The 11,958-nt window shown below is 46.6% G+C and overlaps 1 protein-coding gene and 1 long non-coding RNA gene across 18 annotated transcripts in view; one reads left to right on the top strand and one right to left on the bottom strand.

Annotated features, from left to right (window-relative positions):
- The first annotated feature begins 636 nt into the window (after positions 1 to 636).
- The window catches only part of BCL2L11 (BCL2 like 11), a 42,918-nt gene continuing 31,596 nt past the window's right edge, over positions 637 to 11,958 (top strand). For 4 of the 15 annotated variants that reach the window (XR_012158352.1, XM_073339914.1, XM_073339921.1 and 1 more), the window contains exon 1: positions 2,461 to 3,707. Coding sequence is in view for 14 of the 15 variants with exons in the window: in XM_073339914.1 (XP_073196015.1) it covers positions 3,245 to 3,707 (463 nt within the window). In the remaining variant the exon portion in view is untranslated. Of the gene's footprint in view, positions 740 to 2,460; positions 3,708 to 11,958 lie in introns of those variants that run through there. The other 11 variants (XM_073339915.1, XM_073339920.1, XM_073339922.1 and 8 more) reach the window with 8 other exon arrangements.
- LOC140909795 (uncharacterized) overlaps positions 4,290 to 11,958 on the bottom strand; it is a 193,349-nt gene continuing 185,680 nt past the window's right edge. For all 3 annotated transcript variants that reach the window (XR_012158355.1, XR_012158354.1, XR_012158353.1), the window contains exon 4: positions 4,290 to 4,446. This is a non-coding gene — a long non-coding RNA (uncharacterized lncRNA). The remainder of the gene's footprint in view (positions 4,447 to 11,958) is intronic.

The following is an 11,958-nucleotide window of genomic DNA, read 5'->3' as shown; positions in this document are numbered from 1 at the left end:
GGGTTAGCCGCGGGCGGGGGGGTCTCTGGGCGCGCGGGGGGGGGGGCTGCACACAGCGGGTTAGCCGCGGGCGGGGGGTGTCTCTGGGCGCGGGGGGGGGCTGCACACAGCGGGTTAGCCGCGGGCGGGGGGGGGCTGCACACAGCGGGTTAGCCGCGGGCGGGGGGTGTCTCTGGGCGCGGGGGGGGGCTGCACACAGCGGGTTAGCCGCGGGCGGGGGGGTCTCTGGACGCGGGGGGGGCTGCACACAGGGGGTTAGCCCCGGGCGGGGGGGGTTTCTGGGCGCGGGGGGGCTGCACACAGGGGTTAGCCCCGGGCGGGGGGTGTCTCTGGACGCGGGGGGGGCTGCACACAGCGGGTTAGCCGCGGGCGGGCGGGAGAGGGGGGGTCTCTGGGCGCGGGCGCGGCGGGGCCCGCCCCTGAGGGAAGAGGCGCGCGGGCGGCAGGGCCCGTGCGCGCCCGGCTGCCGTTTGTCAACAGTGGCCTCGCGCGGGGCGGGGCGGGGCCGCCCCCGGCGCGCGGGGATTGGCGGCCCGGCGCGCGGGGCCCTGCGTGCGGGGCGGGGGCGCCCTGCCCGGCGGGCGGCAGAGGCAGTCAGCGAGCGCAGCCGAGCGGGCGCAGGGCCGGGGTCCCGCGGGGCAGGGCGCGTGAGGCGGCGGCGGGCGCGGGGGGCGGCCCCCCGGCGCGGGGAGGGGGGGTCCGGTTTTGTTTCTCGGGCGAGGAGGCGGGCGCCGAAACGGTGAGTGGGCCGGGGCCGGGGTCTCGGCGCTGCCCCCGCGGCTCCTTTGTGTGGCCGCCGTCCCCGGCCGGCTCGCCCGCCTCCCTTTGTTGGGCCCCGCCTCGGTCCCCCGGCGCGGGCCGGCCGGGACTGGGGGGGGGTCAGGGCCGGCGGGGGGGCTGCGGCTGCCCCGGCTCGGCTCGGCTCGGCTCGGGGTCGGCGCTGGCGCGGCAGCAGGAAGTGGTGCGGGGCCGGAGCCTTGTCCCCGGGCGAGTCTGCAGCCTTATGTACAGGCCCCCCCGCCCCCCCAACAACAACAAACCCGCGGCTGAGTCGGGAGTGCGGCGGTGTAGGAAGTGCGGCGCTGGATCCCCGCAGACCTTGTGTCCTGGGGCTCTGGTTGCGGGTTTGGGCTGGGGGGGCCGGCAGGGAGTGGGGGCTGTCGTTGCGGGTTTGGGCTGGGGGGCCCGGCAGGGAGTGGGGGCTGTCGTTGCGGGTTTGGGCTGGGGGGCCCGGCAGGGAGTGGGGGCTCTGGTTGCGGGTTTGGGCTGGGGGGCCCGGCAGGGAGTGGGGGCTGTCGTTGCGGGTTTGGGCTGGGGGGCCCGGCAGGGAGTGGGGGCTGTCGTTGCGGGATTGGGCTGGGGGGCCCGGCAGGGAGTGGGGGCTCTGGTTGCGGGTTTGGGCTGGGGGGGCCGGCAGGGAGTGGGGGCTGTCGTTGCGGGTTTGGGCTGGGGGTCCGGCAGGGAGTGGGGGCTCTGGTTGCGGGATTGGGCTGGGGGGGCCGGCAGGGAGTGGGGGTTGTCGTTGCGGGTTTGGGCTGGGGGTCCGGCAGGGAGTGGGGGCTCTCGTTGCGGGTTTGGGCTGGGGGGGCCGGCAGGGAGTGGGGGCTGTCGTTGCGGGTTTGGGCTGGGGGTCCGGCAGGGAGTGGGGGCTGTCGTTGCGGGATTGGGCTGGGGGGGCCGGCAGGGAGTGGGGGCTCTGGTTGCGGGTTTGGGCTGGGGGGGCCCGGCAGGGAGTGGGGGCTCTGGTTGCGGGTTTGGGCTGGGGGGGCCCGGCAGGGAGTGGGGGCTCTGGTTGCGGGTTTGGGCTGGGGGGCCCGGCAGGGAGTGGGGGCTGTCGTTGCGGGTTTGGGCTGAGGGGCCCGGCAGGGAGTGGGGGCTCTGGTTGCGGGTTTGGGCTGGGGGGCCCGGCAGGGAGTGGGGGCTGTCGTTGCGGGTTTGGGCTGGGGGGCCCGGCAGGGAGTGGGGGTTGTCGTTGCGGGATTGGGCTGGGGGGGCCGGCAGGGAGTGGGGGCTGTCGTTGCGGGTTTGGGCTGGGGGGGCCCGGCAGGGAGTGGGGGCTGTCGTTGCGGGTTTGGGCTGGGGGGGCCCGGCAGGGAGTGGGGGTTGTCGTTGCGGGTTTGGGCTGGGGGGCCCGGCAGGGAGTGGGGGCTCTGGTTGCGGGTTTGGGCTGGGGGGCCCGGCAGGGAGTGGGGGCTGTCGTTGCGGGTTTGGGCTGGGGGGCCCGGCAGGGAGTGGGGGTTGTCGTTGCGGGATTGGGCTGGGGGGGCCGGCAGGGAGTGGGGGCTGTCGTTGCGGGTTTGGGCTGGGGGGGCCCGGCAGGGAGTGGGGGCTCTGGTTGCGGGTTTGGGCTGGGGGGGCCCGGCAGGGAGTGGGGGTTGTCGTTGCGGGTTTGGGCTGGGGGGCCCGGCAGGGAGTGGGGGCTGTCGTTGCGGGTTTGGGCTGGGGGGGCCGGCAGGGAGTGGGGGCTGTCTCTCTGGGGGTATTTGTCACTACCCGCTATTGCTTTGTTTGGGTGGGGAAGTGGCCGTGTTGTTCGAGCTGACGTTTTACTACTCCCCTCTCCCTCGCAGTTGGGAGTCGGAAGGCGGATTTGTTGAGTTAGCATTAAAAGGGTGAGCAGGGGGGTGAACGAGAGCCAGCCCTGTGCAATCTACAAACTCTATTGTGACGCACTTACTACAACTGATTGCTGCTGCCAAACCTCCTCCAGACTTGCTGTGATCAGCACATTAGATAGAACAATGGGGCTGGAACAGGGAACATGGCCAGGAGGCTCTGCACAATCACTGCAAATACTCCTCACTCTTGCATTTCAGCACAGTATCCGATTCTTTTATTTAATCACTTGGGGAAATCAGAGCTTATTGCTCTTTTTTTAAAATTAACAGACTCAAAACTTCATATAGATTTGGAGCATAACTGGAACACAATGGCCTGGCTGATAAATTTCACTTTAAAACCCAATTCCTTTTGTTTGGACAAAGACTTCTCACAAGTTATACTTTTGATGCAGGTATCCTAGGAGGGGCGGAAACAGTGGACAGGAAACTACCCATAGATCTGATAGCAGTTGATTGTATTGGGGGGGGGGGAAGTGAGTACTTAAAAAGCTAGAAGAATGTATGCTGAAAAGCATATGCCATACTACTAGAATTCTAACAATATAAATAAGGACTTTGAGAAAGTATTGCAAAACTTATTAGATATTATAGTATTATAATAAAACGTAGAGCGCTTTCTCATAATGTCTTCCTCTTGCTTTGCAGGAAAAAAAGACCAAATGGCAAAGCAACCTTCTGATCTAAATTCAGAGTGCAACAGAGAAGGTGGACAGTTTCAGTCAACTGAAAGGCCAAGTCAGCCTCAGCATCTTAGACCTGGGGCCCCTACCTCTATACAAACACAGTATCAAGGTAATCATTCAGGTGAGGGGGACTTCGCCCAGCAGCCCTCAGGGAGCTCTTCGCCCAGCAGCCCTCAGGGACCATTTGCACCACCCAGTAGCCCCAGTCCATTTGCTACCAGATCCCCACTTTTCATCTTTGTAAGAAGATCCTCACTGCTGTCTAGATCCTCCAGTGGGTATTTCTCTTTCGACACAGACAGGAGTCCTGCGCCTATGAGTTGCGACAAGTCCACGCAGACTCCAAGTCCCCCTTGTCAAGCCTTTAATCATTATCTAAGTGCAATGGGTAAGCAAGATCATGGTAAGAAACCTTTTAGCTCATGGTTTATGTTTTTCAATAGGTTCTGAATACCCCTGTGGACATTGTATTACTTTCAACAACTCAATGTTAATATTGAGGCAGCCAGCAAATTTTTCAATAAGAACAAAATACTGTATATTATACAGTGACATCGGGCTGAGCTATTAAACAACAAAAGTAAAATTGAAAACTGCCTTATATTTTACAAACTGATTGGGTCAGATTTAAATCCAGTGAACATTTCCTAATGAATTGGAAAGTGGTCCAAGTATCCCTCCTGCCTTTGATTTTTCACAGCACATGGAATGTATTATGGTAAATTAAATATTTTGGATTGTTTGTCTGATACAAAGTCTATAAGGGGCTAGTTCTTTTTATTTGAAATAACTTGTGACCTTACAATGGAGATTTGTCTGTCCAACTAAGCAAGTTGCAATGGAGAGAGGGGCTAAAATATAGAGGCCACATTGCTTAGTATAATAAACATAATCTTGGTAGCAAACACTGGAATATAGCACTAAGATTGGAGAGATGTTTCCATTACTACAAATTCTTAGCTGTTTCCTGATGATCTGGCTAATCAGAATACTGGGAGGAAGAGATGTTTACAAACCAACTCTCTTCAGTTTCTATTGTCTCTTGTTTTCTGGAGTTTTAAAGTTGTCTGTAGATATCCATCTTGGGCTGAAATTTGCTGGACTGAACCAGCATTTTTTTTTACACACGTTATGCAGGGAATCTGTACAGATTTAAAAAATAATAGGAAGAAAATATATTTTAAATTTTCTGATTTCCAACATGTTTATGAAATGTTATTTTGATATACTTTGCAGCTTCATGCTTAGACAATACTTTACTACATCAATTATTTCCAAAAATACATGTAAGGTGAACCACAGTATTTGACTAACATAGTTTGTATACTTGCATAGTAATTATGAAATACTTGACTAAAATTTAAGATTTTTAGTTGTAACGTACATGGATGAGATGGGAAGCTTAAAGGGTCTTTGTATGCCTGTCTGGAAAGTGCCCATCAATATGATGTCTGAACATGGTCCCATTTGGGTGAGTCTTCTGAGACACTCTGCAACATTTCCCTGGCAGATAGTGAATTTGATGTTTGCCACAGGAGTCTGTAAAAGGCAGGTGGGTAGGGTGTGAGACTGAGTTATCTAAGTTGGGAAAATACACATCTAGTAGTCTTCTCTCCACTCCTAAGTGAGGAGCTTTCCATCCCTTTGTAGGAGTCCAGAGGACCATCTCTCTTCCCCCTCATCTTTCAAAGTTTCTTTCTAGAGTCCACCTTCTAGTTAGGAAAGAGGGGCTAGGACTACTTTTGGAGTGGTAGCTGTTTCATGTACTGTGTATGTGCCCGCTAGTGTATTTTCCACTCCATGCCTCTGATGAAGTGGGTTTTAGCCCACAAAAGGTTATGCCCAAATAAATTTGTTAGTCTCTAAGATGTCCCAAGGACTGCTCATTGTTAGGACTACTTTGGATCCTGTGGTACTCCTCCTTAATCCACTGCAGGGGTTGGTCTTGACTGCCTGTTACTTATGACAAGGCATGTGGGGGTGAGACTTTTTCCCCAAAGCCAACTAGAGGACTCAGCTGCTTGCTTCCCATCAAAATTAATGGGGGTTTTGTAACTAAGTGTCTTGGACAGCTTTGAAAATCTTACCTGTAGAGTGTTGGGTTTGGGTTTCTGTTTTTTTTTAAAAATGTGTCTTAAGGACCAGTTTGAGATTACGAAACAATTCTTGTGACTTTAGGTAACGTCTGAATCCACACCTCCCGAGGTGAAAAAAAGACAATTGTAGTAAGCAACTTGTAACATCTGTCCCACTTTCCTTATATTACAGATGAGGGTAGAGAGGTTAAAGTAAGCTAAAAAGAGTCAGTTTTCTAAGGAACCAATCCTAAAGTCTGTATGTTCAAATCTCAGTGGAAATGGGGAACATCTAGTCCTGAGAATGGTTTAATTATTCCTATTGATAATGGTTTTTGGTGAATAACAAATGCCAACTTAAGCTTTCCGTGATCAAAACATTTTGGTAGTTGTGGTTACAGCTGCAAAGTACTTACTATACTATTCCCTTAGGAAAGATTTTCTGGCATTATTGCAGTAATTGCAGCTTAATGCAAGTTTCACAATCTTACTGAGAGAGCATACATGGTATTACTAGACAAAAGGAACTAGAGTTCTTGAAATAAACATTGCTTATAGCGCATGTAAAGCTATAGTTTAGCAGTGAACAACATTCTTTTTGTGTTCACGAACGAAACTCAAGTCCTGTCTTTAATTTCAGAAGAGTAATTTTTTTTTCACCCATGTAAAATGTGCTTTAAAAACTTTGTAAATAATTATTGTACTGAAATCTTTCTTATACTATTGTTACTATGGGCACCATCCTAAACATTAAATTGTCAGAAATTGAGTAGAAACTGCTGAGGGAATTTAAATAGGAACCCTGGACATTTTCAAACACGACTAGAATAAAAATGTGAAGTTGTAAAGACATTTTATTCTACCCCAGGGACTGTGCTTTCCATGGAAGGACTTACTGATTGGTTTTACAATGCGTATTGAGACTTCTTGTAGAGAGAAGAGATCATAATCTCTGAAATGTGGCCATAAGGGCTTGAACCTGCAGTCCTTGTAAAGACAAAAATCCCCCTGGACTCAATAGGAATTTTACTCATATAGGGACTGTAGAATTGAGCCCTTAACATTTTGAATGCCTGACTTTTATGAAACTTTGAAAATGAGATGAACTTAATACAGTGGAATCCAGGTGAAAACGGGGTGGATTGATTTAAATCAGAGCAATTTCAGTCTGATATTGAAATCATGATTTAAATCGTCAAGTAGAAAGCCTCACTTTAATTCATCAATTTAATCAACTTTTCCATTTGTACTTCAGTTATGTTTTAAAGAAAGGTGCACTTTCATTGGTTGATACAGCCATTAAAACATGTTGATTTACAACTGAATAGAACCTTTACACTAGATTTGGTACATTGTTTTGTTTCCTAGGCACGTACTCTATAACTATATATATTTAAGCCATTACATAGCTTAATATTTTCAGATTCTTATTAATTGTAAATTTTTAGTACGTAGGAGAATAATGAATGCTATATTGCTTATTTACTATTACTTTGTGCCATATTTATAAGCTTGACCTCAAAAGTTGGAAGTTTTTGACATGATTTTTTTTATATAGAAAAGCAGCCTTTAACTCAACGTTTTTGGAAGAGGCTCATGTTCAGTATATTTTTTATTTAATTTTTAAAGACATTATAATCAGTTTAGGCCTTAACACATTTTGTATTAAGTTCAGATTTCATTTTAAACAAGCTTACATTTAAAAAGAAAAGCTCAAAATAATTTATATAACATTTTTTAAAAAAACCTGTTTTTTTATTCACCCCCCCAAATCATTGATTTTTATCCACCCAGGGGAAAATAGTTTAATAGATTCCAAGACCAGAAGGGACTGTTTCGATTATCTGTCCTGTATAATACAGGCCATTGAATTTCCCCAAAATAATTCCTGGAGCAAATCTTTTAGAAACCCATCCAGTCTTGATTTAAAAAAAAAAAAAAAATTAGTTGTGGAGAATCCACCGTGAAGCTCGCTAAATTGTTCTAATGGTTAATTACTCAGTGTTAAAAAATAGAACACCTTGTTTCTAGTCTAAATCTGTGTAACTTGAACGTCCAACCATTGGATCATGTTGTTTCTTTCTCTGCTAGACTGAAGAGCCCACTATTAAATATTTTTGTTCCCTATGTAGATACTTATAGACTGTGATTAAGTCACCTCTTAACCTTCTCTTTGTTAAGCTACATAGATTAACCTCCTTGAGTCTTTAGCCTGTAAGGCACATTTTCTAATTCTTTAATCATTCTGATTGCTCTTCTCGGAATTCTCTCCAAATTATCAACATCCTTCTTAAATTTAACTGAATATATTCTTGACTATCAGGCCAGTGGCCAGAATCAGCTATACTTTATAAATGTAAAATTTTATGAACTGTTTCTTTTATAAAGTAACTTCATATCTCTATAATATTTATAAAATTGATTTTATGATAGAGGAAATGAAATGCAGGTTAAGGGTCCAATGAATGGCCATAGCAGTGTGGGTCACCCCTTGGGTAGTTTATGGTAGGTATATATTCACAAGCAAAAAAAATTAAGGGTGAAAGTGGAGTCCCAGCTAGTGCCTGAAAATACTACTACTTTCTTTATAGCACTTCCCCTCCTTTTGAAAACAAACTCAAGCCCCCCACAATGTTCGAATGACTGAGCAGTAAAAGGAAGCTAATTCTTCATTGCTGACCATCCCCGAATACCTACCTACCTAACCTTAGCTTTGCTCTGTTGCTTTGGCAATATGCTGTTGGATGTATGGTGTTGGTTTTATATATTGTATGTAGTAAGGGTTTTGAAAGGAGTACCCAGGGTTCTTTAGGGTACACTAAATTGTATCAGAATTCTTGGTGAAAAATGTTTGTGTGAATTATCTTTTTGGTGTTATAAAATGTCCTGATTGTATAGTGCAGGTTTATGTAAGTGTTCATAGACTTTGTAAGGCACAAATCCTGCAAAAACATAAGTATGTGTTTTTAATGTTGAATACACAAATAGTCCCATTGAAGTCAGTGGGATTACGCACTGTGAGTAAAATTAAGCATATGCATAACTCTTGGAGGACTCTGACCCCAAATTATATTTTTCACTGCAGTGTTTAGCACCAACATTATTGTCCTTAAGTGAGTTATAGTGTATGTGTTGGTGTCAGTGGCATTTTGGAAGTTGATCCCTGGAATAGGAAAGAGAAGGTTATAATTCCTAGCAGTTTATTTGGAAGTTTCTGTATATTTTTCAGGGGCACTTTTAAGGGTAGATGTGCCTTTTTCCTGTATATTTCAATGTGGGATTTATGTTATAAAGCTGTTTGTCATGTAATTCTTCCACCAAGACAAAAGTACTCAGAACAACAACAACAGAAATCACACTAGAACGTACTACTCCTCAGCAAGGCCAATAAAACAAATTAGGAATTTTTAGGCCAACCCAGTTTGTAGATGAGTTGAGGGAAAGTAAGCTTTTCCTGCCATTGGCTTACTTCAAATATTTTTAAGGGTGAGGTTCTGTCATGTGTCTCTTAGAGCCACCATGATGCAGAACTTGCAACTCAGGCAGAGTGTGAGGCTAAGGTGGGTTTAAGGCCAACTTTACACTTTCTAGACTCTGGGCTGCTGCAGAGGCTGGAATGACTTTCAGGGGGACAGATCTGAGAGTCGCTCTAATTTTCAGTGTACCCACCACAGGCTACTAATGTTCTGCTCCACAGCATGTCACCTGAAAATCCCCATACTTGGTGCAGGCTCTTCTCCCATCCCTAATATGTCCCCTCCTGTCCCCAACACCCCTCCTACGCCAGAGCTTGCTGGTGGTCCTCCGAAAGCAATTTATAGCTTCTATCTTCCTCAGTTCATGCACCTGGGAAATTCTCCACCAGCCAGTTCTGGAGCACCTGCAGAGTCCCTTTACCTGGTGTACAGGGACCAGAGCAGGGGTGAGGTTCACATCCCATTGTTTCAGTTATTTTTTCTGTTGATTTCTTCCCCTCCTCCCCTCTCCCCCTGCGATGTTCTTGCGGGTAGCTAACAGAGCATCATATAAGTGAGTGACACACAGTGAATGGTTATGCTAGATACCTACATTTCCCAGGTGGTTTTAGGCACTTCATTTTAAGTCCAATGTGTCAATAATTTTATAAGAAAGAGACATGTCTGACAGTAATAGATACCGTCTCATACCTTTTATATTTTCTGTTCATATCTTTGTTGGGGGGGGGGTAATAAACTTACAATCAAGGGTGTGATGTACAAAGCAAACTAATTCAGAAGATAACTCAATAAGTAATATTGCTTTACATTTTCTTCATTGTTGAACATTCTGTGTATTGGCAAACACTGAGTACAAGTCTAATACAGACTGACAGTGTTCCAGTGATAGACTGAGTCTGCTCCACCAGTTACAGCCAGAACGGGCTCAACATTTTGAGAGTCCAACACCTAGCCAACTGCCCAAGCAATGAAACAAAATTTTATGATGCACGGTCGAAAATTGCAGTTACATCTAATAGCAGCAAGGTCAGGCCCCTTAGTTTGTGTTAAACAGATTTTTTTTTTCATATCTGCAAAGAGTGCAGTTTGGTATAACACATGCCTGTATCCAGGCTGAAGTTTATTAATACAGCAGTCATCCCTGTTTTCTGCCACATTACTCTATTGTTATGATTGAAGAAATGTTTGGAAGTATTGTAGGGCAATCTAAAATGTTCCACACCTTGATTTGCTGTGAATGGTCAAAGAAGATTAGATAGCCTGTTATCCCAAATGGACAGACCTTCAAGTTCTTTAACTGGTGATCTCAGTATTGCTTTATTCATTTTTAGTGACTCAAGTACAACTGAGATTATGGGACCTAAAGGGTATGTGTGTAATGGAGAAGCTTGGCAAGGAATGCAGAGGGGACCTCAAACTCCCCACCCCTCACAGGGAAGAAATTATTATGAGGGTTATGTCTGCAACCTTAAATTTAAGATGATTAGCATTGCCATTATGACCTATGTGAAGGGTAATATGAACCCTTAAAATTGTAAGACAAAGACCAAGACACGATTTTTCATTTAAAACTTTTAAAAGTATTCCTAAAATGAGAGATCTATAATGGTCTTTAGGCAGTAAAAGACGCTGAGGTTACAAGCTTTAACCAAGTCATGGCACAAGTACAGTTAATAAGGGTTTTATGCAAAAAGGTTGTATATTTCAGAGAGTGAATAATGAAGATACAGCCATGACTTTATCTAGCTGTATGAGGACAATGAAAGAATTCTGTGAAGATGATAAAAGATTGGAGTGGATGGGGAAAGGAATACTTGGATTATATAAACTTAATAAAGTGTTTAGGTAATGGGGGAACCGGAGGGAAATCAGGTTTTATTTGGACTTCACAGATGTGAAATTAAATCTTTTTTTTGTAAATGACACATTCAGATGAAAGGAGTCACCAGCTGTTCAGTTCATTCCCTCTGAAGCATCTGGCACTAGCCACTGTCGGCAGACAGGCTAGTGGGCTGGATGAACCATTAGTCTGACCCAATATGGTGGTTCTCATGTTCACTATTTTGGGGCTATATTCTCTATGGTTCCGTGTACTTTCTTTGAAGAAATGGCATTCCTTAAGGATACTACGGTCTTGACATGCTATCAGAGACCAGATTACTCTCAACAGGGCTGTGGTACAGGTAATCCTGTCTGTCTGTACTTTAAACCTTAGAGCCAGCTTTTGCTCTCTGAGTTTTCACGTCCTGTTAAAGCATATGCTTTAAGCTACTTGTTTTTCCTCTTATTGTGAATGCAGCTTCCTCTTTGCTGCTTGGGTACCAGCAAGGGGAGCGTTCAAAGAGGGTGTACTTGCTCTTAGTTCTAGTGCCACTGTGGCTTCCAGCAGCCAGGAAAGTCCTGGTCAGCCCTTACATCCTTGGCATGGAGCTTGCTTTGTGAGGATGGCACTTGGGCTGTCCATTTGGCATGTAGGAGCTGGGAGGGGTTGGAGCATGCTCAGTGCAGGTGGAATCTTTGGAGAATTTAGCTGCCAACTAACAAGTCTCTACTGGGCAGGTAAACATGAGATTTTTCAGAGGCTTATAACTTGGGCCAAATTTGGATTGTATTTCATGGGGATGGCCTAAGGCATGTCCCTGACACCAGGCAGCCTCTCCCCATACCAAATTTAAATTCCCTCCTACAGAGTGTGAAAGTGCTAGAGCTTCTCAGTTGTAAGAATTATTTTAACATGAGCAAAACAACAAATATTTCCCTAATCTCTCATTCTGGGAAACAGCAGATCCAATTAGCTGAAACTTTATTTTAAAAAAAGAAATCTGCCTGAGCACATGCAGGGTGAAATACTTCAACCTGAGCAGTTAAAGATGGGCAAAACTGTAAGCAACTGAAAACAGGGTCCCATAATGGAACGTGTGAGGCAACCCTTACCTAACAGCACTGTTACCGGTGCTGCCAGTAATCTATTATGGATGTGCTGTTTACAGATGGGTTATTGTTCCCTTTATAGTTTTGCTGCACAGAACCTAATGTTTCGTGGGAATGAGTTATTGCTGTGAAGCTTTTTCTGTCTGTAGATATATTTAGATTTTTCAGAAGT

This window comes from Lepidochelys kempii, chromosome 3 (assembly GCF_965140265.1).
Source record: "Lepidochelys kempii isolate rLepKem1 chromosome 3, rLepKem1.hap2, whole genome shotgun sequence".
NCBI classification, from domain to species: domain Eukaryota; kingdom Metazoa; phylum Chordata; order Testudines; family Cheloniidae; genus Lepidochelys; species Lepidochelys kempii.
Note: the sequence above shows the minus strand (reverse complement) of the source record. Positions and strands in the feature narration are given on the sequence as shown.